We start from the raw sequence: 27,296 nt of genomic DNA, 5'->3' as shown, positions 1-27,296 counted from the left end.
CTGTTTCAGAGGTTCTGCAGGGCTTGCTTGCTTTTTAAAATGCAGCGGTAGAAAGAAGAGCAGGAACCGATGGGATTTACTACTTAACCTTCCTTGCTCTGTTTCTGAGGCTGATAACTGACTGCAGCATTGATACTGTTTCAAATGACTACTCTAAAACACATGGATAAAGCAGACTATCTTAATACACACAAAGCCCACATTGAGATAACCTTTCACCTTTAGAAGTGGTTGGATTTAAAAATGAGTTCTTGGATATCTAGAGCTCTCAAACAACCTGTACAAACTCAGAGCCGAGAAAGGGAATAACTGAAGCTATGGGTACAATCTAGATAGAAGGAGCAAAGAAAAGGGATGCTGTTGAGAGATGAAGGAGGTGGTGTAATAGGATATTGATTGATAGTAAAGCAATAGCAAAGCAATATTACAGCTGTTCCTTTCACCGCTGCTGCACCAGTTCTATTTACAGATAACATGCAGGTTATGCACATGAAAATGTGGCAGTGCAGACATCCTTGGCTTGTCCTTGTGTTTAACTTCCCAATACACTATTCTGCCTAGGCTTGACTCAGACAAAGGGAATTGGAGTGATTCACATCATACCATACCATGTTCCATTTTACTGTTTCCAAGAAAACTTTATAAAATCAGTGGGGGTTGAAGATGATGGAGGGAAAATCATGATACTTGCTTTTTATCTGTTTCTTTACCCCCTAACTCTTAGAAAACTGATTGACAAATAAATGGAATCCCTCGTGTGTTTTATTCATAATCAGCTAATTGTTACTAGTTCTTCGGGTGGCTTTATCTCCTCCTAGCTGATGTTTACAACTGTGTTTGTGGATTTTTAGGTAATTGTTGGCACAGGAGTTTCGGTTGGAATGAATCTGAGTGAGTCATACAAAGTGGATGTTGTTGGGAATATTCCTCAAGGGTAGGGAAGATATATTCTTATTCAAACTATACCTTTTCTGTATGGCATGTAGCTTTTATTATAATAATTTGCAAATATTTATTTCATCTCCAAGGTTACGTGCACCAGCAGTTCCCGAGATTCAGCTCATCCCAGCAATATTTGTGGATGCAATAGCAATAGCAATAGTTGGATTTTCAATGGCTGTATCAATGGCCAAGATCTTTGCCCTTAAACATGGTTACACCATTGATGGGAATCAGGTAAAAGTATTTGGGTTGCTTTGTTGAAAATTCTCACTAGCACCTTTGTTTTATCGTTAAAGTAGAATGGGATATTGGACAAAAATGAGTTTTTCTTTCATAGTGGAATCGGGTCAGGTTTTTGACAGCCTACACATTTAAATGCCAGGAATTATTTTAAGTTCTTCTTCTGGCTGTGTTTTAATAACCAGTTTCACTTGTAGCTTCATGTTGGGAAACTTGCTTCTGTTAGACTTGGACACATGCATTAATACTAATTGTTTGGACAATCATTACTTAGCCTACCGTCCTGATGGGCAGCTACTTTATCTCTACTTTCTGTAACAGAGCGAAGCATAGAGTTTCAATGTGATAAATGCAATGCCTTCCTTATGTGTCAAAGAACTGTTATCTAAAGTTTAGAAATTCCAATTATGTTTTATAGTTTGTTTTTATTCCCACCTATTGCAAATAGGCAGTTGGCCCTGTCTGTAGTTAGCATTCTGATCATGATTTGAGTAATAAAGGCTGTGGTTAGGGACTCTCTAAAACTAAAACGATATGTCATCCTCACCTACTCTGTCCTTCCTGTGCAATTTAGAATCAATATTGCAATGGGATTATTGGTTGATATCATCATGGTGTCAAGGGAGACAGAGTTCATATGCTATAACGCATTTCCTAGAGCAAACGTCTGACACAGCACAGATCAGCTGTTCCCCCTTCTCAAAATGGCTGTCTTCCTCTGAGAGTAAATGGAGTTTAGATGACTTTTACCTACAGAGTTTTAAATCTGGTCAGATGAATCTCATCCTTCATATCATTGTTTTTTGTTACCCAAAGACAGAAGAGGACAAAGCTGTAGCTGCATGGATGGAATCAGTTCTATGTACGTTAATTAAAATAATCATCACTGACCTGAGTTAGGCATCTAGATCTTTTTTCCTTAGGAGGTGCCAGGTGCTACTTCACTTGGATGTTAAACACCTTGTCACCTGATGGAGCGCATGCTGAGTGTTTAAATGAATCAAAAAATGATTGTACAAATGCAAAGAGAAAAACTAATTGAGAACTATTGAAAATGTATACCTCAGGTCACCTCAGTTACAAATAGTGGGATGCAGAGTAATCTGGGGAGGCCTCATTACAAGCAACTACTTTCTTAGGCATCAGAAACACAGTACTGACGGAGATGGAGCTCTGATCTTGCTCACGATAACGGTTCTCATGTGGGATCTTCCTGATGAAGCAGTGGACACACATAGTTTTTTTCAGGTACAGCAATGGACTACCACCCGTGGAAACACAGCCAAGGCTGCTCTTGGTTCTGATAGTACTAAACAGATAGATAGTTTAGGGTGGGAAGCAAAGAACAGTGTTTGTATGAGAAACCATTTTCCATGTATATTCAGGGTTAAAATTCAAGTTATCCCCAAGTTGAAGAAATCCTTAAAACAAGCAATGCTGTCATTCATTTTAGTTTTCAGTCTGACTCATTACTGTAACATTTAAGGATGGGAAATGTCTCCAGCACTTCGTCAGATATTTTATTTAACAGATCATAGAATCATTTGGGTTGGAAAGAACCTTTAGGATCGAGTCCAACCATTAACCCAGCACTGCCAAGTCCACCACTAAACCATGTCCCTAAGCGCCATAACTACATGTCTTTTAAATACCTCCAGGGATGGTGACTCCACCACTTCCCTGGGCAGCCTGTTCCGATGCTTGGTAACCCTTTCAGTGAAGAAATTTTTCCTGATATCCAATCTAAACCTCCCCTGGCACAACTTCAGGTTGTTTCCTCTCATCCTATTGCTTGTACTTGCAAGAAGAGACCAACATCCACCTCACTACAGCCTCCTTTCAGGTAGTTGTAGAGAGCAATAAGGTCTCCCCTGAGCCTCCTTTTCTCTAGGCTAAACAACCCCAGTTCCCTCAGCTTCTCCTCGCAGGGCTTGTGCTCCAAACCCTTCACCAGCTTCGTTGCCCTTCTTTGAACTTGCTCCAGCACCTCAATGTCTTTCTTGTAGTGAGGAGCTGTTACGACCTGGTCGCAACTAGTTCATAAATCCCTTGGAGTAAATTAAGGTGAAACAACACCAAATAACTGGTATGAAATTAAGAACAATTTATTAATACAGGGAAAGCTGCATGGTTGTAAGTGTCTTGGGTTTCTAAAGGCATTGAGAAAAGAGAGAAAAGGAAAAGGGAAAAGAGAAAGAGGATAGAGACTATGAGAGAGAGAAAGAGAGATCACCACCCTTGGATCCAGCGATGTAAGTTGTCTGTAGAGTTGGTAAGTTGCTTGCAGAGTTGCTCCTCCGGTAAATCACTTGCAGGATCGGTCCTCAGGTGGCGGGCAGGAGCGCGCACCAGCATCCCAAGTGAGAAGGTCTAAATACTTTAGGTCATTTGCATATGAGATAGGAGAGGGTGGTAACATCCCTCTTGTCTCCCCCCCCTCTGCTCGCTTCCCATGCTAATTGGGACGCCTGCGCTTTGTCGTCTTACATTGTTCTCGAAATGAGTCGGTGGTCCCTCAAGGGATGTCTGGTGGTTGTGATCCCCTAGTTGTGGTGTCCGCTGTATGACCCCGCTTCTGCACAAGCGTGGTTGAGGCCTTGCAAAGTTGTTGCACATGTAAGCTGGCCCCAAGGAAAAGATACCATCCCGCCTCCGCAGGACTTATCTCTTGCTCCAGCCAGAGTTGTAAATCACAACAATTAAGGCACAGCAGGGGTATTGTTCCGTTCCCAAGGCCCTTATCTCTTGCCAGACTTGCAGGCCTCTGTAGCACCCATACCCTCCTCCGAGTTGTCAAACAAGTTGTTTAAGGCATACAAACTCTGTCCGTCACAGGAGCCCAAAACTGAACACAGTATTCGAGGTGCGGCCTCACCAGTGCCAAGTACAGAGGGATGATCACTTCCCTAGTCCTGCTGGCCACACTATTTCTGATACAAGCCAGGATGCTGTTGGCCTTCTTGGCCACCTGGGCACACTGCAGGCTCATGTTCAGCTGGCCATCGACCAACACCCCCAGGTCCCTCTCCGTCAGGCGGGTTTCCAGCCACTCTTCCCCAAGCCTGTAGCGGTGCATGGGGCTGTTGTGCCCCAAGTGCAGGACCCGACTCTTGGCCTTGTTGAACCTCATACAGTTGGCCTCGGCCCATCGATCCAGCCTGTCCAGAACCCTCTGCAAAGCCTTCCTACCCTCAAACGGATCAACGCTCCCACCCAACTTGGTGTTGTCTGCGAACTTACTGAGCGTGCACTAGGTCCCCTTGTCCAGATCGTTGATGATGATGATGATGATGATTTAACGTGCATCAACTTGCACATATGTGAGGACCACAAGTATAAGCTACATAAGGTTGCTTATTCCTTATTCTCTACAATAAGGTTGCTGGAAAGCACTGTAAATAAGATATGGCTATTAATATGTATGGATAGCTCCAGCTTTGTACAGTTGCTAGGTATAACTGCCTGTTGTTTTGCTCTGTTAACACAGGAACTTATTGCCTTGGGAATATGCAACTCTGTGGGGTCATTTTTCCAAAGCTTTTCAGTCACTTGCTCAATGTCTCGGAGTCTTGTTCAGGAAAGCACCGGTGGGAAAACTCAGGTGTGTAAACCCAAATTTTGAGCCAAACAAAGTTTGCTTTTTGGAGCTCCAGAGCTGAAGTCTGAAGCTTCATTAGATTGCCAGATTTCTCTGCCTGGGCCAGAAGGAATAACTGGAGTTTCTGATGTTTCAAATCCAGATTGGGCCAGGATAGAAAGCTGCAAAACAGCCAAGATAGGTGAACTGAGTGGGAGGGATCAAAAGTCACTTGAACAACCAGCCTTGTGGAAAGGAGAGGGTTTAGCTAATTGGTAATACTGCCCTTTGGGGGCACTTATAAATCATTTCTGGCTTCTTTTGTTCAGATTGCAGGTGCGCTCTCTTCAGTTATGGTTCTGTTGGTACTTGTGGCTGTTGGATACCTCTTTGAACCACTTCCACAGGTAAGGGAGTTTTGCCTGTTAAGCATTGCGTTGTCAGTGGCCAGAGGCCAGTGAGTATTGCTTAATATGGAGATTGTGGGATGATTAGTAAGCAAACAGAGTTAGGCCTTGATCCAGAAACCTTTAAATTTTGTATGCATTTTTGCTGTACGTTAGACTAGAAATGAGTAATATTTTGAAGGATCCAGCATGCTTTTGGTGTTGTTTTATTATTGAACGTTCTGGACTCTGTCTTTACAACATAAAAATAATACCTTTAAACAATTTCACTTTAGAATCATTTAGGTTGGAAAATACCTTTAAGATCATCGAGTCCAACTGTAAACCTAACACTGCCAAGTTCACCACTAAACCATGTCCCTAAGCACCACATCTACATGTCTTTTAAATACCTCCAGGGATGGTGACTCCACCACTTCCCTGGGGAGCCTGTTCCAATGCTTGACAACCCTTTTGGTGAAGAAATTTTTCTTGGTATCCAATCTAAACCTCCCCTGGCACAACTTGAGGCTGTTTCCTTTCATCCTATCACTTGTTACTTGGGAGAAGAAATGGACACCCAACTCACTACAACCTCCTTTCACAGAGTTGTAGGGAGCAATAAGGTCTCCCCTCAGCCTCCTTTTCTCCACACTAAACAACCCCAGTTCCCTCAGCCGTTCCTCGCAGGACTTGTGCTCTAGACCCTTCACCAGCTTCATTGCCCTTCTTGGGACTTGCTCCAGCACCTCAATGTCTTTCTTGTAGTGAGGGGCCCAAAACTGAACACAGTATTCAAGGTGTGACCTCACCAGTGCTGAGTACAGGGGGACAATCACTTCCCTAGTCCTGCCGGCTGCATTTGATTGCAGCATAGAAATTCTGGGATGAGGTTAAAAAGTTAAAGTAATAGCTCACCTAGGAGAGGGTTGGGGCTGGGTGGTGGCTCAGCATAATGAGTTGGTTATGCTGCAGTTTTACTTATTTGTATTAAAATGTATCTACGTGAATAAATATATTCTGACTTAAAAAAAAAAGTTTGTTTCTGGTGACATGCATAGGATCATATGAAATTCACGTTTCTTTCTATAGGAGATGTACCTTGGGTTGCACCTATATGACTGTTGCAGGAATTGTTGCAGTATATTGCAGAGAAACTTGAATTTGAGATTACAGTCTAGCTGCTTCAGGCACTATAATTGCAGCAGCATGGAGCTCAGGAATATATGATTTCTCTTTCCAGGAAAGAGTAAATCAAACTGTACTGACTCTGGCTTGCCATTTCTGCAGCTGCAATAAAAGAGTATCTCCACTGAACTGCTTGATAAGTTGTTTTTTTCAAATGGAGCATCTGTTCAGTAGACTTATCAGTTGTACAAAGCACAGAAATATAGTTATTTGTGATGCTTTGAAGTTCTTATTTGGCATTGGGTTTATTTTGCTTCTGAAAATTGCATTTGTGTAATGTTCTTAGACAGTGCTAGCTGCGATTGTCATGGTGAACCTGAAAGGAATGTTTAAACAGTTTGGAGATGTCGCACACTTCTGGAGAACCAGTAAGATTGAACTAGTGAGTAATGCACAGCTCAGTGCATATATTTTACTGTATTAAATTTGTTGCCCTTCTTCCTAACCCCCGAAACAGGGTAGAAAGAGTTATAAATTGGTGTTGCATTGCAGATGAACGTAAGACATGGAACTGTAAGTACCCTAGGAGAGTGATCTGTTGCAGACAAGAATGTTTTTGTTGTTGTTCAACAACGTTTAACTCAGCTCAGAAGTAGTTTGGTTGCAGTAAAAGCAAAGCTTTTGCAGTGTTGCTGTAGGAACTGCACTGAAGGCTGTGGGAATGTCTGAGAAGAATTTGAAGAACAGAGTAACAAAGAAAACTGCTTGAATGTATTTGCCATCTTTTAAGACAAACCAAAAACCTGGCTGGAGTGGGCCAGAACTAAGAGTGTATCGAAGGGAACATTTTGGTGGCATTTTTCTCCTGGATTAACTGGCTGATGGAAGTAAGTGAGAGCTACTTGCAGGCCTTGAATTTTTTTTTTATCCTAAGGTATTTGGGGTCTGATAGTAACAGAGGATTCCTTGGAGAACAGGAGTTAAGGCATTAATATGTGACAGTTTGTCAGATATTATGTTAGTGCACCTTGAGCTTTTACGCCCTTCTGAAAGCTTAAGGCAATTACAGTCTGCTATCATGATGGATTACATTATAGCCTGTTCCTGAACAGAAGTGATACATAGGTTTTGAGGTCGAATTATGGTATTGGTTTTGCTGTTAACAGAAAAGGATGCATAATAATTCAGAGCTTTTCTTTGTTTTAGGCCATCTGGATGGTAGCTTTTGTGGCTTCTCTTTTCCTGGGACTAGACTATGGTTTGCTTACGGCAGTAGCGTTTGCAATGATAACCGTTATTTACAGAACACAAAGGTCAGATTTCTTCTTTATCAAAAATAGTGCTTGCTAATCTTCTATGTGGTTTTGTTTGTTTAAGGGGTGCAAATAAGCAGAAGACCTTTCCACCCTCTTCAACTGCACGCAGTGTAGAATCGGCTTCATAATGTAGGTCATGCCCTGAGGCTCTGACCCAGGGTTCACATTTTATTTCTATAAGAACAAGATTTCTAGAGGGCATGAACTTACAATTTCAGTAATAAACAGAAGATTTTCTATTTCTTATGTTGGTTAATATTCTTGTTTACTTTTTTAATGCCTAGAGTTTAGAACTTCAAATCTGCTTGATGCTACTTTAGTAAATTATTACATTTTGTGTGCACTAATTGTCACAATCAAGCAGAAGTTGTGTCAGGTGATCACTAAATGAATGTTTAGGTATTTTATAAGAAAGCTTTAATTCATCAGCAAATTGTGCCTGCCCTTCTAGTTTTTCAAATCACTTCTCTCTCCCCATTCAAAGTGACAAAGCTTTTACTGTGGAGCTTTCCAGGTCTACAGCGAAATGATTTCTTGCATGTGTGGATAGGACTGCCATGTGAGGCTTCTAGGCTGAAGGTCTGGGATCATAGAATCATAGAATAGCTTGGGTTGGAAGGGACCTTAAAGATCATCTAGTTCCAACCCCCCTGCCATGGGCAGGGACACCTTTCCACTAGACACTAGGGATATCTAGGTGGAAAATGTATAAAAGTCTTGATTTCAGTCTGCATTGGAATGAAGCCAAATTCTGAGATTTCCACTCTGCATAGATAAGAGTATTTTTCTGCCATCTCTATATGGTTTTGTTCTTGCAAACAGAACAGTGATGTACTTTGCTGTCACACTGCTTGTGAGTTAGGAATATTCATCTGCTCAGGCGTTGTCCTGGGAGCAGAGTGGCCCTTTGAAATTGCAGCATGTTTTCTGCCAGTATGAGTTTCCGTATTTGCAAGATAGTCAATGAAGTTGCACCAGTTTACACCAAAGGGAATTTGCCCTGTAACTTTGCATGCTTTGGCCCATGCTATTCAGAAAATGATGACGTTACAGTGCTAAGTTTATAAGTTGTTTTTGCACTGACAGAAGCAAACTTGTCTAGTCACCAAATGTCCCCTTTATTATGTTCCTGCCATAAACAGCCCACTGTATTGGACCGTGTTTAGATAAGCCTGTACCAGACAGGCACTGCAGAATGAGTATTTAAAATATAAGTTTCAATCTGTATTGAACACTCACCTTTCCACTTCTTAAGTGATAATACTGAAACATTTGCTTCCATTTCTCCCTAGCCCTCAATACAGAATCCTTGGTCAGATTCCTGGCACTGACATCTACTGTGATGTGGAAGAGTACGAAGAGGTAGGAGTGTATTCTTCTGCACTGAAGAGTTTTATATAGTGCAGCAAAGCCAACTGTGGCAATTTGCTGCTTATCCCTACCGTACTGTGCATATAGTGCTGGCTGCCTGGCATTCACCTGTGTTGAAGGGAAAGAAAATAAATTTGATTTTAGTAGTAAAAGCTATTTTATTCAAAATGCTAGCTTTTTGTACTGCATATACGTTTGACCAGCTGATCAAAAATAACCTTTATACTAGTTCCTTTGTACTAGTTGTACAAAATGATGCGGTTTATAGGAATACCACTGCTAAACCTGCAATGTGCACAAGTACATACAAGGCCACCTTCTTCACTTGTGTGGCAGTATTGCATGAAATCCATGGAACCCAGGATCCAGACTGATCTGTTCCTCAGAACTGCACAAACTGTTCCAAACAGCATCTCCCTGCCTCCACCCATCCCCTGCTCATTAAATATACGTGGTTAATGGCACAATTGCTTGCCATGCACTAAGCTGCTTATAAATGCCATTTTGTTCAAACAAAAGGTGATGAAAGCAGTACATTTTGTCAGTATAATGGATATAAACATGCTGGTTTTGTTCACAAACAGCAACTACCATTTTCTGCACTCTCTGCCATGTTCCCAGAGATGCTGCTGTGAAGATTACATCCCCCTTATACTAAGGAACATCTGTGTGAAAAGATGATGCTGTAATCTAAAAACAGTCTCTCACCAGCAGTTCTGCTTTGAATAGGATACAAAGTAAAAATATATGTGGGCATGTTTATAGCCATATGCAAAGAAGAGACTCCATTTTTGTTGTACTGAATGCAGTTAGCATTTCCTCCTCCTGTATAAAGATGGGGTTGGCAGCATATGGCAGGCTGGATCTCTGGTGCTGGCCAGGTCATTTGCCTGTAAAATGTCAGAGTGCAGCCTGTTTAGAGATGACTTCATTTTAAGTAGAGGAAAGAAGTGATATTGAGACCTATCTAAAGGCCTGTTTAAAACCAAAGATCTGAAAGGCTCTTTTTTTGGTACCTGAGGAGACAAAAAAAGCAAAAGAGAGAGAGAAAGAAGTCATTATGCCTGAAAAAGGGAGGCTAAAAGGAAGCATTCCGAGATCTGCATGATTTCCTCATGGTAATACCAGTTGCAGATAGCAACATCAGAGAACTGCATATATTTAATTCCTTTTTATGGCTGTACATTTCGTTGTTACAAAGAAGGAGGAATGTTACATGGCATTGATTGTGTGCATTATTACACCGGGAAAGGGGGATGTTCTGGTCTTCTGACTGGCTTTGCTCACAGCAGTGCCGACCTTCTTTGTCTGACACATGCTGATAGCCATTCGGGGTTGGCTGTTGGGCTGCATGTTCACATGTCCTGTGATCACACAGGTGCTTTTCTTCTAGTGCAGGCAATACTTAACTGTGCCCATCCAATGTTCTTTTCCTTAGGTTAAAGAATATCCTGGAATAAAAATATTTCAAGCTAATGCATCACTTTATTTTGCTAATAGTGAGTCATACACAAGTGCACTGAAGAAAAAGGTGAGTAAAGCAAATTCTTTAATGTCTGTGTCTTGAAAATTCAAACTGGCTTCTGAAACATGCTCATCTTTCAGCCCCTTTAGCACAGTGTTCCTCAGCCTGTGGCCCCTGGTCATCGTAAAATATGAGAAGGTGACCCTCCAGCCAACTGCAGATCATCTTAGGAAGCAACAACATGGCGGGAGGGAAAAAAGAGACAAAGTGTAGCTTGATACTAACCACTTGTGAATGGAAAGTCTAGTGGTTGCAGAGCACAAACTGGTCAAACACTTTTTTTTTCAGAAGGAAATAAGTAGTTGCTGAACTGAAAACAAAATGTCTGGGAGTAAAAGCTTCCTTCTGGGGTGACAAACTTTACTGGAGCGTAAGACCATGGAATACTGTGGGCATTCAGTGCCTCTCATGAGCAATGAATTACCTGCATACAGTGTATGCCTCACCTCCTGTCTGACCCGTGTTTGACTGGGTGGGAATGGCAATAACAGAAGGAGCGAAGGGCGGAACTGCCTGACCTGGTACCAAATGCACCCTTACTAACTTCTGAAAAATTTTTCTGTAGCTCCCATGATGAGTCTTATACAAAACAGGTGGGCGGTTCTTATCTTCACAAAGCAAGAGGTATTAGCGATTTATGTCCAAATGCACTTCTCTCCCTTCTGCTCTCTGCACTCGAATCAGCATTCAGTTGGAACATGGCACTCTCTGATTTCAAGAAAATAATTTTATGCATCTCTTCCTTATCTTTTTAACACAGTGCTTGTCAAGATTATTCCTTCTTACTTCATCCTGTTCTTACCCCCACCAAGGGAAGCTGAATAATGCAGGCTTGTGTTTTAAATTTACGACAGTGATGAATTCAGTGCTAATTGATACTGCAATGTCATCCTAACAAGCTGAATCTCCTCTGACCGCGCTTTCTTTTCATGACAGACTGGAGTGGACCCTTGTGCCATTTTAGCAGCAAGGAGAAAAGCCCAGAAGAGGCATGCCAGGGAAATAAAGAAGGCAGATAAACTCAGAAAGCAAGCTGTATTGAAACTAGTGAATTCTCCGGTAAATATTTACCTCTGCTTTATCAGCTAACATGCTGCTTTCTGGTGTTACCATTCTTGTTTATACAAGGTAGAGTGCTGCTCAGGTAGGAAGGCTTAGGGAGCTTGCACTGTGCAGTGTGGACAGGCTGCTGATGGAACAGCATTAAGGATCAGAGGCTCATGGCTGGATTGGGTAATTGTGTTGAACCTTAAGTACATTCAGGTAGCACATGGCAGAGTAGAGCCTTTCCATACTGTCTCAGCAGGGGTGTCAGCAGAATGTGGAGGGACCCTACCTCTGCTGCTCCCCACACGCATAGAATAATCATGCAGAAATATGATATAATAAAATTAATTCAGATTAGCAGCCCCTGTAATAAAAAGGTGCCATCCGCACTGCTGATCCTGGTGTGGTTAAGTGAGGCAGGTACATTGAGAAGGGTTGTTTGAAACACTTCGTGCTTTTGTGCATGTTTAAATTCACCCCCGTGGCAGAAGCTGGTGTTTGCTTTTTACCATGGGAAACTACTCAATGGTTTGGTGCCTAACTGAAGAGCCTGGTTGCTGTTGCTTCCTTTAAGTATCTAGGCCTCAACAGGATCAGCAGGGATAAGGCAAGGAAATGGAGTAAAAACGTATGAACAGGTGTCAGTGTTTGAAGGAAATGGGTAATTCACTCTGAAGATAATGGCTTTAAGCTGCTTGCATGTGACTATAGAAAGGCTGGGCATAAGAGAATAAACCTTGATATATGTGAGATATGGAAGTATGTGTGCGTGTAAAGCCAGTTTCTGTAATGGTTAGGAGCTGTACACCTTTTAAAGGCTGAAAGAACAGATAAGTATGGGCAGGAAGCGGATCTACACTGAAAAAGCATTGGCTGTCATTAAGCTTTATTTATCTTCTCTCCCAGACTAATGACGTGGAAGCAAGTGTAAAACACGAGATAGCAAATGATGAGTTACCTGTAAACGGAAAATTTGCATCTGCAGATGCTAGTGTACAAGACAGGTCTCCCGATGAGCATGAACACTTCATGGAGCCCAAAACGAACATCCACTCTTTAATTCTGGATTTCACCCCAGTGAACTTTGTGGATTCAGTTGGAGCAAAAACAATAAAATCAGTAAGTAGGGCTTTTTTCCCAAAAAAACCCGTAGAAAACTTGTGAGATACCGAATGGGGAACTTATCAGCATGAGACGTAAATGCCAGCTCAAATACAATCCAGTGTCTCACCTAATCACGATCTTCGTTCTGTAGCTCTGTAAGTTTTAGCTGAGTACTGGGGAACGTGGGCTGTGCAGCTTTCACAGTAAATGGCTTACATCTCCCAGAACTGCGATGTGCATAGTGATACACGTGTGTTTAACTTCTCCTTAACTCTGTTGCAGATTATAAAAGAATACAAAGAAGTTGGTGTCTGTGTCTGTATTGCCAGCTGTAGTGGTGAGTTATTTTTCTTTTTGTGAGCTTTGTGGGAGAGACTGTGTTTTTTCTCCTTCGCTCTGGCCCCGAATTTTCTGCTGCCAGGTGCCTCAGTAGTATCAGTGCTTTCTTCACGTAGAATTGGATTTGAGGAAGAGCAAGGCCATATGCATTAGAGCCTTCACTTTAGTGAAAGTCGAGCACTGATGTAATGAGTTCTGTGAGGACCAGATCCTGCTCCCAGTTCTTCCAGCTGGCAAACTGTAAATGCCACACCAAACTTTGCATCTTGACATTGTTGTAATGATGTAATAAGGAGACAAGCCTGCCATGTCCCAAGTTTCTGATATTTGGAATTGTAGCATCTTCTGCCAAGAATAGGCTTCTGTGTATGTCTGGATAAGAGAATTACCTGTTCAGAGTAGAAGTAGCATGTGATCCACCTGGCTGTTTTAAATGTTTTAAGTAATAACAAGAGAACAAGTTGTCATCTTCTTACAGAATCATAGAATCACAGAATGATTTAGGTTGGAAAAGACCTTTAAGATCATAGAGTCAAACTGTAAACGTGACTGCTGAGTGCACCACTAAACCATGTCCCTAAGCACCTCATCTACATGGCTTTTAAAGCCCTTCAGGGATGGTGACTCCACCACTTCCCTGGGCAGCCTGTTCCACTGCTTGATAACCCTTTCCGTGAAGTAATTTTTCCTGATATCCAATCTAAACCTCCACTGGCGCAACTTGAGGCTGTTTCCTCTCATCCTATCCCTTGTTACCTGGGAGAAGAGACTGACACCTGCCTCGCTAAAATCTCCGTTCAGGCAGTTGTAGAGAGCGATAAGGTCTCCCCTGAGCCTCCTTTTCTCCAAGCTAAACAACCCCAGTTCCCTGTCTTCTTTCTGAGATACCGCTGTCTTCCATCTTTGTACTTCAGTTTATGCACTGATGCCATGTTTGTTTTTTATTTTGTAGGTCCTGTTATGAATGAGCTGAAAAGACTGAATTTTTTTGATAACACTGTAACAAGAGAGTTGCTGTTTCACAGCGTTCATGATGCTGTCCTTGCCTGCCGAGTAAAAGACGGGTCTGCTTCACAGACTGACTTCGACCTCTGAAGAGCGGCATCGAGCAGAACAGAGGCCAGATTTATGCTGATGAAGACTCTTTCTGAATATATAATTTGCACAAAGAGAGCCTAAGGCTGTCTGTATCTACGGGTATAGGACAGTGCTTATTTTCTGTAGGAAGAGTGGATAAGGAATTAGAAGCCTTCGTGCTCTTGAATTTTTTCCTTCAGTCAGGGTATAGCCTTCCAATGACATACAAGCACAAAATTATGCAAGACAAGAAAAATTCAGTGTGTTCTGCTGCAATCAGAATCTGGTAGACAAGGTGACATTCCTGTTCCTGTTGAGAAAATGGGCACTTTAACTCACTACAAGATGGGATCCTGCAGGAAGTAACTGTTCTGCAATTGCAATGCACTGTACCAGTGTCTTTCAAGAACTTTCTTAGATGACTTTTAAAGCCTGATGTCAACATCTGCCTATAACAGAGTCATATAAATTATAATAATCTGCCAGCTGGATTAATGAATTCACACTGGTGGCATTTAGCTGCTCCTCTTTTTAAACCTGGATGGTACAGTTTTCTACAGTTCTACAGTAGAAAAGAATACAGTTGATTTTAAGCTAAAATTAGTTCAGCTTCAAACTTTGAAGACAAAACTGGTTTAAGGCAGGAGTGAAGCCTATTAAAATTAAATTAAGAACTGATGCCCTATATGCAGTCCCTTAAGCTGAAATAAAAACGTAGACAAGGTCTCAAGTCTCAGCGGTCCAAAAAAAACCAAAGTACTCTTCTGTTGCCCAAGATACCTTCCTACCAGCAGTGCTGCTTCTGCCTCAGCTTTTAAGTGCTTCGCAAAATCTCAGTAGAACTCAAAAACGTCAGGTGTTTGGGTTTTTCTTTAAAAGAAATGGTAATGATGTGGGTTGGTTTTGTTTTTCTTTTTTTTTCCTGTTGTCTTCACAACCTGGCCCCTGCAGTACCGTTTAACTTCAGGTGTGAGACAAAACCCTGGAAATGTAATTCAAGCCAAAGAAAGAAATCTTCAATACCTGTATTTCCCTAACAACAGCAATCACTACAAATCCGAGCAGAGGTACGAACCCCAAAGTGTTTCCCTGTAGGTTATTTGGACAGCACAGGGGAAGCAGAGGGTCAGTGACATTTCATTTAGCACCCTCAAATCGAAGGTCCTGTGGGGAAGGGAATGCAAACAACTTCCTCTCCTGAATGCAGAACTTTATACTTTTATTTTGCTTCAAGCTCTGTTGTGATTCGGGCTTGCCTCAGGTAAACCAAGTTTCCCAAGAACCGGGGGCAGTTGGGGAAGATGTTTTCTTTCCTCAGCCTCCCCTGCCAATAGGGATAGGAAGCTTTCTGCATCAGAAATTACTGCTTGGCTGGAGTTCAAAGGAGGAATTGAATGCATGTTAACACATTGTGCGTGTTTATTTGAACAACTTTTCGTATATTTTATAACATTAACTAGTTTAACAAGCCTTTATATCTACATACAGTATATTTTTCTACTTTCAGCTTGTTGCAGCTTCAGTTTTTAACTATGCAGTCTCTTCAGCTCATGTCAAAATCCTGTCAACTTCTAAAATAAAGTGATGATGATGACCTGTCAAAATTTTCCACTTTGTCTTGGTGAGACTCCATATGTGGGACAAGCCGAGGTCCCCAGATGCAGGTGTCTGTTGCTGAGGGCTGGGCTGGGAAGGGTTACCACCCCCATGCTGCTCAGGTTCCTGCTTCTCACCCTCCTGGCTCCCCCACCCACATGAAGCCCACTCCACTCCACACCTCACCATGATGCAATTAATGCTGCATTTCCCATCCTGATAGCAATGGCTGCACCTCCTGGGCTGCTGCTGAAATGCAGGACTGAAAGCCTTTGCCCAGGAAAGCCCTGGACCGTGGCCTGTGCAGCACTAGTACTGTGCAACCCGCTCCTGGGCACTACCAGCCCTGCTGGGAGCTCATCCACTAAAATAAAACCTGGCAGCTTTTGACTGGTCTCTTCCTGTGCTTTGCTGCCACCAGCTGAAGCACTGCTTCCTCCTCACTCACTTCCGTTATCCACTGGAAAGTAAACGGACTCCCTCTTTCCCACACTGATTAACAGACTGCTATCTAAAAATTTAAATCTTGCCTTAGGCTTGTCAGTGCCAGATTAAACAAACCCACATCCTTAAACTCATTAACAGGGCTCAGCTCTTCCCCCTCTCCGGTTTGTCCGCACTGACAGGGTAGTGCCTCTGCCCACTCCCTGCTGAAGCCCCACCAGAGCAAATGGCACTGGAGAGCCTGAGTCCGGTTTGATACCGCTTAATAATCAGAATAATATTCCTCTCTCCTCCTTTTTTGCAAGAGTACCGATGATAATTCAGGATACCTGGTAAGATCCAAACTTTTTACGTACTTCACTTACCCTTCTTAAGTAAAAGGCACACTTAATTTCAAGTGCTGCTCTTGGTAAACAGCGAGATACTCTCAGTGCTGCTTTCTGAACCACCTTCCTCTCAGGCTTCAAATGAAAAACATTCTGTCCCACCAATAAACTTGCATCCCTCCCCAAAATGTTCTTACCAAAATAACACATAATCCTTGGGATCAGTTTTTCAAGCAGGTATGGGCAAGGCCACAGGGTTGCCTGTTTGCTTATCAAGATACTGACACTGGTCAAAATCCGAACACAGTCCGTGTACCACCTACCCTCTTTCCCTACTGTGCACACTGCCTCTTCCCGAAAAAAATAAAGTGGCTTCACAATCTAAGCTTGACAAATTGATGTCAGTTGTATCGAAATGAGACCTGATAAAACTTCACTCACTTCCAAGACAAAGCAGTTCCCAAAATCATTTTTTCCCACAGTTTTTTCTTCAAGCTCTCCCCACCCTGCCCCAAACTTTAATGCAACACTTACTTAAAAAAAAAAAAAAGGCTGCTGCTTTTCATTGCCCAAACCACCCAGCTCTACAGGAACACGCTGGATGAATGAAGATCAATCTTTTCATGCTGCCTGCTGCCAACAACTATCAGCTATTGCCCAGTTACCGGAGCATCAGGACCCTGTTGGGTCATCCTCTGTGTAGTGGCATCTGAGACAAGTAGTACGATGTATCAAAGTGCTCAGTAGTAGACTGACGTCAAACTTTCATCTTTTTTAGAGCAGGAACAGGAAAAATGAATCTTCCCTTAGTGCTAAGAAGTTGCACTTACTTCTTCCTCCTACTTCACCCACTTACTATTTTGTAACAAAGAATCTCAGGAAAAGGGATGAAGAAAACCACTGAAGAAAAAAAAACAAGTTATGATGGTACCCAGGGAGATAAAAAATATCCCTCACATGAGCTGGACAGTGCCTCAGAGCACTAAGCACCCAGGCTGAGCCACGTACGCCTTCCCCTCAGCTCTTCTCCCATGCAGCTCCTCAGAGTTCCTTGGGACACACCAACACCCCAGTGCTGAGCATCACACAAGCACTTCTGAGCACACCCGGAAACGCTGCAGTCACTTCAGCATCTTTCAGCACCTCTGCAGCTTACATGGTAAGTTTTGGGGTGTAAATGGTGATGAGGGATCTAAAACTTTGGATTCCCAACACTGCCCAGGTATCTGATTTTAAAATCTCTCACTGTTTTAGGCGCTGTTATTAGAATCTCACTGAGATTTTTTTTCTACAGCAGCAATACTCCGCTAGTGTAGAACACACTCATAACGAACTCACACCTACTGTTTGGAATACTCCATTTATTTCTAGCTTCCAAGAACAAGACATGAATTACTACACTTGGATTTTTGTTTCGCAGAAAGTTTAACAGGAACAGGAAAAACATTCCAAGATACTAGTTGTAGGTCATGTAGCGGGGGGTAGCGCTGAATTTCGCATATGATTTAATGACTTTGTTCACTGCTTCTAAGAAGTCTTTCTCTGTTGCGATTTTTCGACGTGCTCGGATAGCAAACATGCCTGCCTCCGTGCAGACACTGCGGATCTCGGCGCCTGTGAAAGAAAGGGATAAACGAATTCAACACCAACCACCAGTGGGGATGAAGCATACATAAAATTGTTAAAAAGAAATAAATAAAAATTCAGCTTACCTGTGCTATTAGGACACAGTCGAGCCAACAGCTCAAATCTTATGTCTCTTTCAACACTCATCGAACGAGCATGTATCTTGAATATGTGAGTTCGCCCCTGAAAAAGAGTGGAGGATAGAAGTGTTCATGCTATGAAAGAGGTGAGGACTCTCAGTGTGCAGCTGTCCACATCCACAGCAAGGGCAGATGGGAAATAAACCTTTTATTTGCTGCCCAGCTATCGTTTCGTATGCCTGGATTAACATGTTTAAGTGTCCAGGCTACTAAATAAAGAAAAGAACTTTTAAAAAAGCTTTAATGGTAGAAGTACCTCAAGAAATCTCTCTCAGAAGAGCCAAACAAAACACATTCCAAGTTAAGAACTAAATCATGGAACTGGTTAAAGGATTCTTTGTCTGTTCAATCAGGAATACACAGTGACTACAGCTATTTACCATGGCTTCTCGGTCAGGGCTGAAATCTGCAGGGTGGGAAAACCTTTTTGGCACATCTTTAATCCTCCAAATTTCCATGTAGTTTCGGGTAAGTGAAGAGTGCTGCTTTTGTTAACTCTCTTAAACTGCTTCCAGACAACAATGCCCTGACTGAAGAAACACTCTGATATCAGAATACCCTTAGCTGTGAAAGAAAGCATTCTCACCTCAAGATCAGGCAAGCTAAACTCTATCTTCCTATCCAACCTGCCAGGCCTCATCAGGGCTGGATCCAGAGTATCGGGTCTGTTTGTAGCCATCAGCACCTTGATGTTGCCTCGTGGGTCAAAGCCATCCAGCTGGTTGATCAGCTCCAGCATGGTACGTTGCACTTCATTGTCACCCCCAGCCCCATCGTCAAAACGAGCACCTGGAGAGAGGAGATGGACGTGTTTCACAGAGTAAGAGAGGGACCTTCAGAGCATGGAGGAGGTGTCACAGCTGCTACACCGAAGACACACAGAAAAATCATTTTAAATTACATACAAATATTTGTGATGAGTTTAAAAAAGGTGTGAAGGGGTTATTTAAAAATGATACATTTAAAAAAAAAAAGTGGTGTTTATCTGTCAGTTCTAATAGGCACTATATCGTCATCCTTAGTATGAGAGGGCCCATCTCCCCACCTAACAACTGGCCCAAGCTGATGAGAGTTATAAACATAGTTTGTTTGCTTGTTTGTTTTGCCTCCCCTCCACCAAAATCCTTCCCCCTCCCTTGTCTGTGTAAAAATTGTTTGACTTTCAAAGGATCTAAGTACTTCCCTTGGGGAAAAAAAAACACAACTAATTTTCAGGCAGTAATAAAGATTTAGTATGTAGTCCAGAAGCTGAAGGGGTTTAAGTTAACAGTAGTTTTTGCAAAGACAATACAGAGATTCTTCACTAAAGTTTAAATAAACTGGGTGTTCAAAACGTGCAAAAATGACTTTTCATCTGGGTTAAATATGTTCAAACTATATAAACCACTTCTTGATAGCTTCCTGGACATGGGACGTGCTGGTAGTCATTTTGCTAAATAGGTATTTACAAGCACATTTCTTGAAATGCAGCAACACAGATAAAGAATTACAACATGAAAAGAAAACCTGAAAGTTCTCGTATGAGATTAGAGCTACACATACTACAAACGTACCTCCAATGGCATCAATTTCATCAAAGAATATAAGGCAAGCTTTCTTAGTTCTGGCCATTTCAAAGAGTTCACGAACCATTCGAGCTCCCTGAAAGCAAAAATCAGAATTTTATTAAAGATTCAAGGCACATTAAAGGAAAACTATGAAAATTAAACTTTTCATGCTTCCAAACACTTCTAAGTTTTCAATGATAAAACTCTTTTTATTTGTGCACACATATATAATAGAACATTCATAAATCTTAAAGCAATTTATAAAGAAGAGAGAAATTACTACTCTCAAATTGAGAAGTACAGATGAAGTCATTTACCTCAGGGTCAAGTGAAAAATAAGTGGCAAAGCTGGGAACAGAATCCTAATCCTAGCGTCCTCCCAAACTGCAGATTAAACTCTGTGCTGCAAAATCCATTTCACCGATGCCAGCATACTTCAGGTCTTGTAACTCATTGCCTGATCTGCAGTGATTTGTTTAACAGTTCCTCCCCCCTCCTTGCATCTCCAACATGCAAGTACATTCATCCATCATACCCACTATGGTCTCTGGTCCGCACGACTGGAAATCTGCAAATCACTCCACACTCCATCAAGTATTTGCTCTTACCTCTCCCACATACTTCTGCACCAATTCAGATCCAATTACTCTGATGAAGCAGGCATCAGTCCTGTTTGCAACAGCACGGGCACAAAGGGTTTTGCCTGTACCAGGTGGCCCAAACAACAGGACTCCTTTGGGAGGCTCAATTCCAAGGTTAACAAATCTTTCAGGCTGTAATGGTGGGAAAGAGAAGGCAAGTTTATGTGCAAATTAAAGATTATGTGCATCAAAGAGTATATGCAAATTAAGAAAATCACCAATGAAGAGCAATATAAACCAGGCTAGGCTGGATTTCACTTGTTAGAACTAGACCTCCTTTCACTCAGGTGTTTACTTTCAGCTACATTATCTTTTCTTGTGTTTTCAAATGCTAACAGATGACCAGAATACTTCCAAAATAACAAAGGTTTCAATCTGGAGGTTACTTACATGAAGCAGAGGGGTTTCAACCACCTCTCTCAGCTTTTCAATCTGCTCTTTACAACCACCAACATCACTGTACGTGACATCTGGTTTTTCCTCCACCTGCGCAACAGAAAGGTAAGCGAGCAGTTAACAGCCTGATGCTGCATGTCTCTCTAGGCTTTCAAGAGCCCAGAACAAAAGCCAGCCAAAGTAATCAAAATTACAAGACAAAGCAATGTCATAATAAGTAAAGGCACTTCTCACTTGCATCATGGTGACCGTGGGATCAATCTTTGGAGGCAAGGGGATATGGATTTGATACTTGTTTCTGTCCACCCTGGTGAGAAAGCATAAAGACTATTATTTTAACACTGGTTAATTAAACTGTCATGTAGAAACAATTCTGTAAACTAGAAGCTGAATTCTTAAACTGTTCTTTTTTCTGGCATCAAGATAGCCCAGCCCTTAAAGCTAATAGTCAGAAGGGCTAGAAACTGGAATTCCTTCTGCAGAGAAGTTTAAGGTTTCCAAAAATATTAATTCCAAAGTATTTTGAAAACTACAGTTCAAAATATCCCACAGAGCAAACTGGCAAAATATTGATTCTAAAGTAATAGGCTTCACCTCCTCAGCGAACATTTCCTGCAGCCGCCCTGTGTGTCACTGTGCAGAGTGCCAAAGACGAAGCAGGCTATGCAGGCTCCCTGAAAGCTGGGACTATTGAGATCAAAACTGAGAGGTTTCAGTCCATGTCACACAGTTCTCGTCAGAATGACATCAAAATCAAAAGATTCCAGCACAGCATGCTGGTGAGTTACTGTCTTCCAACAGAAAGACATTACTGTCATAATTTCAACCACTGCAAAAATATGAAACGATAGTTGTTGACCCGTCAAGCTAATGGATCAGATGAGAAAGCTTCAGTCTCCAGGAAAACTCGTAAGAACACAAAGATGTTGCTTACCCAACTCTCATGCCTTCTTCTATGTCAGTAGGTGCCACCTGGTCACTGAGATCCACCACAAATTTGGCAAACTGCTTGACATTGATAATGTACTTGGGATCCTCGGAGTCTGCATTGATGATCTTTGTACACCTAATACAGAACATACAATTAACACCAGCAGGCAGACAAACTAACAGGCTTGCTGTTGGTATAAGCATCAAGATGAGACAGTCATATATTCCAAATACACTGAAATAGCTATTGTGGTTATGATTCTATTATTATAGCATCATACCATAATTACAGGAATAAGTACAAGTATGAAGTATGTAATATGTCATCAAGCATAACACAGTTCCTTTTTGCCACATTGGTAAAAAGCACTTTTGATATGCACAACACGTGAACCTTATTTTTTAAAAAAAGTCTACACATAAGTTATAAATCACATTTTTAACACCATGCAGCTCCACTGCAAAGAAGAAGAGTGCACCCACCTTGCAACTTGTAATGGTTGCTCACTTTGGAGAGTTTGCTTATCTGCAGCCAGATCCCAAAGGGCAGGAGGAGCCAGCCCAGTGTCAGATTCCTTAATTCCTATGTACAATACAGACAAGCTGAGGAGGAGGCAACTAACTGGTACGTCAGCAATCCTTCCCACACCAAGAACCTTAGACAGAAGCCTGCAGGAAGCTTTCTGAGATCTCCAAAACACATGCACACACATCTTTGATGGACGTCCTAAAAAACAAGTTTCCTAAAGAAATGAGGCCTACGTGATTGTGGCAGCTGAACAGGCAAACACCAGTCCAGCCATCCTCTAACGCAATTTTGCAGTGCGGGAACGATTACAACCAAGCTTGACAGAGATATCAGAGATAAGCATATTTCTAAAAGTTTCTGAAAAGGAGTAAAACTCTGCAAGTGCTTCCACCAAGGGAAAGCTTTAGTGCAAGATATCAGAAGCTAAGGGATTCACATAGGTGAAAAAAACTAATAAATCTTCCAAAACATAGATATAAAAAGTACCATCTCCATGATATATTTGAAAGAATCGAGGATTTTACTGGAAAATAGAAACTGCGGTCTCCTGGCAGAACTGAGGGCCACTAGAGGATTAGTAACAGGGCAACAAACGTACATCACTGAAACAAAGGAAGAAAAATTAGAGAACAAATTCCTTTTTCTTGTAACTGCCATAACTGATCAGCTGATTTTAAACGAGCTGATTTTAAATGCTAACTGCTCTGATACACAGTTCTTTGTTATACACAGACTGGTACCACTACTTAATAGTAATATCCTGGGGGTTTGCAGTCTATGGAAGTTCACTCACCATTCAAATGCAGCTTGACACAAATCACAACAAATTATCTAGTGTCACAAAGGGGCATTTGTTTCATGCTACTGTAATACACAAAAATTACAATTTTGCATAAAAATGTGTTAAACTACAAAATTACATAATCGTATGTACAGGTTAGCCCTGCCCAGTCAAAAAGACCATCACCTACAAAGCGAAATTTCATGTTACCAAATAAAGAAATGTATTCGTTTGATAAAACCAACAATAATAAACCAATGCAGAAGTTGTTTAAAATCAGCTTCTTAAAACACTCGTTTTGGTATATGTGTCTCTTCTATTGGAAGTTATCTTAAGAAAGAAAGATACCAGTGAGCTCATTGATTTTCTTAAGTAGTTGTTGAATATCATCTTCTACTTGCTTGATCTGCCTTGAGTATGTGCTCTGGCCCTGGAAAAGAAACATCATGTAGATTTCGTAACTCAGATTATTTTATGTTTAGGAAAAAACAGCAATAGCTGCAGAGCGTCAAGATGTTCAATAGACTGTCTTGCTATAACAGCCAACTATTGATCATAGCCAAAAAAGACAGTACTAAGTTCCAGTAACAATATTTCTGTTCACAAAAACAGAGTGCAGCTAGACACGAGTGACCAGTTGCGCAAGTGGAAATTTTTCACATTTGTAAACTTCAAGGATTTGTTTTTCCTTTTAAACCTGGTCAGTCATTTTTTAAAACTATTGTTTTCTAATGTTTAAAAAGACTTAGTAAAAATTAGATATAGACAGAATTCTGTATACATTATCTGAAAATCATCTGTACAAGTGCTTTAACTACCTCACCCAACCTTTCTATCATCTACAGAAGGACAGCAGAGAGATCATGGGGCAAGTCAGAAGCTAGATTCTTGCTTGTGATAAAATGCTTTACTACCTTGCCCTGCCTAATGTGGGCAGATCTGGATCTGCATTTCTTTTAGAAGATCTCCTTTGTATCAACTTGGCAACAAAAAAGAAGCTGCAGTGCGCACAAGCCGTATTTCAGAGTCCTTCCCTGGTTCCAGAGCTTCGTAAAGGGGTCTCAGTGTCAACACAACTTAGACTCCCGGCAAACGTACCCCAACCCAGACATACGCTAAGCTGCAAGTTTCATTTTTCAACAGTTCTTTCACAGACATGCTCTGCTTTCTGGTGGAGAGGGGAGATTTGCATTTTAAGCCTTATTGTCCATGGAAAACGCCTCCTAAGATTACATTCTCTTTGAGGAGGCCTGTGTATCATTACACTAATCATTTTTTAACACGATGGCTAAAAGCAAGTAAATTTGATGGGACGAGTGGTCTTAACGATATTGATCTTTATGAAGCAAGAAAACTGATTGGTGAAAGAGCCCCAGTAAAGCCCTAGATGTTAGACCCCTATGGCAGTCAGCTAAAAGATACAAAGCAAAAATAGAAAAAGACTTCATTAGTTCCAAGCTAACAAAACTACTAGGTTATTTTTAGGGTTGTGGGTCGGGTTTGGGGCTTTCTCGTTGGAAGGGGAAAGGGAGAAAAGATTTTGGCAGGAAAGAAAAGGAGTAAGAGAAGCAGATTTACTAACTACTCACTAAATACACACCCCTCCACTCTTGCATTCAATTCTAATAGAACTTTCTTTTTTTCTTCACCAATCTCATTTACGTATGTTACTTACATAGGTTTTCAGCAAGGCAATATCTCCTTCATCCAGAGCTGAAACGAGACAGGAAAGACCTAGCTTACAATTTTAAAAACAAAACCAGCAACATCAATTCTGCTTCTAAAAGATGAAAACACACATTTTAAAGGGATTCTTTTGAGCATCTGCTTTTTCAGTAAACCAAAGTGGAACAAAAAAGTATCAGACATTCAAGAAAAACAAAACAGGGTCACCAGCAAATCTCTTCAGTCCAAAAATCTGTACCACCCAGAGCTCACAGAAAGCAAGCTACTTAAACTTTGCCTCCCTCAGAGTAGCTTACCAGCCTACGACTGTACAGAGAAGGAACTGAAGATATCAAAACTTGATCTTTTTAACTTTTTTATTCTTAATGTTTAAGAAAACATTAATGAAAAACTGTCAGCACTTTGCCCCAGTGACGTCGCTCTTCCAAAATGTATGAGCAGGGAACAGCAACCAAATCTAAGCTGGTCTCAGTAACAAAAAACTACCATAAACTACTAAAGCAGCCTGGAACCAGTAACCAATACAATGTTGAGTTTTAATATTGTAAAACATAAAACGTGGGAATGGTTGTACTAGACAAGATGAACAGTCTGGTCCAATATCCCTACTCTGACACGAAGGTCCATGAACGTGGCAAATACAGCAAGCTCCCACTCCTAGGTCACATGTTGTTATTAACAGCCCCTAAAAAAATTTCACTACTTGAATACTCCTGTCAATTTCTTAAATCCCTGTAAACTTTCAGCAACTTTCAGCAGAATATGCAGGAAGGAACACCCCGATTTAAATCAGCATTGTGCTTCCTTTTACTTGACTTAAATTTGAAATCTAAAAATTGTACTTGGGCCTCAGAATCGCACATCAGAACAAGCAGTGTCAGCTGTTAAATGCGTAAGATTTTGCAGAGTCCTGCAGGATCGCTCCAGCGAACTCTCTCAATTAAGAAAAAAACCCACCTATTATTGCCATCCCCTATTTAGTTCCATATCACTTGTCATTTAATAGACCTTTAACATTCCCTATCCCTTCCCCCAAAAGCTCTCTTTTCCCAACCGAATGATAGTCTGAGCCTCAAGCATCCCTGGCCCTCTGTTATTCTCTCTTTTCTAATTCCACTGTATCTTTTTAAGATAGAGGGAGCCCAAACCACACACTATCGAAGATCTGGGTGCAGTGTGTATTATATGGTATTTTGAAAGGATGTTTTTTCTGTTGATCTCTGCTTCTTTCATGATTATTTGTACTACCCCACTGATTTTTGGTATCTACTAAACACTATGTTGTTATAGCTAAAGAATCTTTCTTGAGTGGGAACAGTGCAAAGTCCATCACTGACTACATATAGTATTGCCTTTGCTTCCAGCTGCATTATTTGATATTTACTAACGTGAAATAAAAAGGCAAATGAAATTCAAACACGAGGAGAAAAATTTGCCACCCCACTTTCTCCTGCTTCCACTGAACTACTGATGCAAGTGGCAACACGCAGGGTTTGACAGCCACCTCCGCAGGGCTCCACCGACCAGGAAAGAGAAATGACCGTGATTTACTAGGCTGATCTTTTAACTATTAAACCATACAAGGCCTTTGCTCTTACGAAAAGCAGATTCGGCTTTTTAGGAGCCTTTTACAAGAGCGCCCCGGCAGCAGGGCGGAGCTCGGCCCCCGGGGGCCGGCGGCTCCCCGCCGCGCCGGGAGGGCCCTGGCAGCACACCACCCCCCCATACGGCACTTGTTATCCCCCCGCCGAGCAACCCTTCACCGCCCGGCCCCCGCACCGGCAGCAGACTTCGCGGACCCGATTTTCCTCAGTTTTCCCTCAGAATCTTTTAAAAACCGGCTGATGGTTCCATTTAACACCCCCACCCCACAGGCCGCAGAGGCGGCACCGGCCGAGCCCGGGCTCCGGGCAGGGGGGTGCCGCTCGGGGGACTGCGGCCGCAGCGCCAGGCACAGCGTCAGCGGGGTCTGTCAGTGTTGCTTCGTCCCGCCGCGCTCCTCCGACCCCGCCGCTCCGGGCACCGACATGGCCGCCGGCAGCGCCGCCCCGCTGCGCCGCGCACGGCCGCGGCGTTGCTCGGGGAGTTTCCCCGCCATGAACACGGGGATCCCGACCCGGGGTGAGGAAGGGGGGGCTGCCGGTTCCATCGCCCGTTGCCCTTGTGACGGCTAGGGGGCCCGGAGAAGGAGGCAGGGCCGGGCCGGGCCCCCGCCCGCATCGCCTCTCACCGCGGATGGGTTTATCCTCCTTCTCCTCCTCCTTGGTCTTCCTCTGGTCGGCGCCCAGGTAGTCCGGCATCCCGGCGGCCCCGTCCCGCTGCCCGCCCTGCCCCGGATGCGTTACGCAGCACTGCCGGGGCTTCCGGCCGCGCCGCGCCGGGGGGACACCAAAGGAGGGTGCACCGGCCCGTGCGCGCCGCCGGCCCCGCGCCACCGGCATCTCCTTCCCCCCGGCACCGCAGCCGCTGCTGGAGAGTTCCGCACGCCACAGCCGCGCCGGTCGAACACGCACCGCCCCGAGCCGCTGACCCGGGGTGCTGCCGGGCCCGGCTGGGCCTCGCCGCGGATGCTGGTCCCGTTGCAGAGAGGCGGCGTGGGGCA

The 27,296-nt window shown here is 42.6% G+C and overlaps 2 protein-coding genes across 8 annotated transcripts in view; one reads left to right on the top strand and one right to left on the bottom strand.

Moving 5' to 3' along the window:
- The window catches only part of SLC26A5 (solute carrier family 26 member 5), a 40,338-nt gene extending 24,682 nt beyond the window's left edge, over positions 1 to 15,656 (top strand). For 6 of the 7 annotated variants that reach the window (XM_068402529.1, XM_068402524.1, XM_068402525.1 and 3 more), the window contains 12 exons: positions 852 to 934; positions 1,029 to 1,176; positions 4,670 to 4,783; positions 5,089 to 5,166; positions 6,620 to 6,715; positions 7,480 to 7,586; positions 8,882 to 8,951; positions 10,399 to 10,491; positions 11,422 to 11,544; positions 12,439 to 12,651; positions 12,919 to 12,973; positions 13,928 to 15,656. In XM_068402529.1, coding sequence (XP_068258630.1) covers positions 852 to 934; positions 1,029 to 1,176; positions 4,670 to 4,783; positions 5,089 to 5,166; positions 6,620 to 6,715; positions 7,480 to 7,586; positions 8,882 to 8,951; positions 10,399 to 10,491; positions 11,422 to 11,544; positions 12,439 to 12,651; positions 12,919 to 12,973; positions 13,928 to 14,070 — 1,323 coding nt within the window. In that variant the 3' untranslated portion in view covers positions 14,071 to 15,656. Of the gene's footprint in view, positions 1 to 851; positions 935 to 1,028; positions 1,177 to 2,321; positions 2,512 to 4,669; positions 4,784 to 5,088; positions 5,167 to 6,619; positions 6,716 to 7,479; positions 7,587 to 8,881; positions 8,952 to 10,398; positions 10,492 to 11,421; positions 11,545 to 12,438; positions 12,652 to 12,918; positions 12,974 to 13,927 lie in introns of those variants that run through there. The other variant, XM_068402530.1, reaches the window with a different exon arrangement.
- Positions 15,657 to 17,759: 2,103 nt separating this feature from the next.
- Positions 17,760 to 27,098, bottom strand: PSMC2 (proteasome 26S subunit, ATPase 2). Its single transcript, XM_068402531.1, has 12 exons — positions 26,925 to 27,098; positions 24,684 to 24,721; positions 23,357 to 23,438; positions 22,182 to 22,281; positions 21,703 to 21,834; positions 21,003 to 21,075; positions 20,763 to 20,858; positions 20,340 to 20,504; positions 19,738 to 19,825; positions 18,771 to 18,973; positions 18,131 to 18,227; positions 17,760 to 18,032 (listed from the first exon to the last, which is right to left on the bottom strand). Exons 1-12 carry the CDS (start codon positions 26,992 to 26,994, stop codon positions 17,875 to 17,877), a joined length of 1,302 nt encoding a protein of 433 aa, XP_068258632.1. The 5' UTR covers positions 26,995 to 27,098; the 3' UTR covers positions 17,760 to 17,874.
- Positions 27,099 to 27,296: the final 198 nt, after the last annotated feature.

This window comes from Nyctibius grandis, chromosome 5 (assembly GCF_013368605.1).
Source record: "Nyctibius grandis isolate bNycGra1 chromosome 5, bNycGra1.pri, whole genome shotgun sequence".
Lineage (NCBI taxonomy): Eukaryota > Metazoa > Chordata > Aves > Nyctibiiformes > Nyctibiidae > Nyctibius > Nyctibius grandis.
This window is presented reverse-complemented; position numbering and strand designations above follow the sequence as displayed.

What these genes read in the sequence shown, in the direction of transcription:
- PSMC2 (XM_068402531.1), bottom strand. Translation starts at nt 26,994, where the DNA reads ATGCCGGACTACCTGGGCGCCGACCAGAGGAAGACCAAGGAGGAGGAG. An exon ending in GGAGGATAAACCCATCCGCG is followed by an intron (nt 24,722 to 26,924) that starts GTGAGAGGCGAT and finishes GTCTCGTTTCAG; the next exon opens with CTCTGGATGAAGGAGATATT. An exon ending in GAAGAAGGCATGAGAGTTGG is followed by an intron (nt 21,076 to 21,702) that starts GTAAGCAACATC and finishes CTTTCTCACCAG; the next exon opens with GGTGGACAGAAACAAGTATC.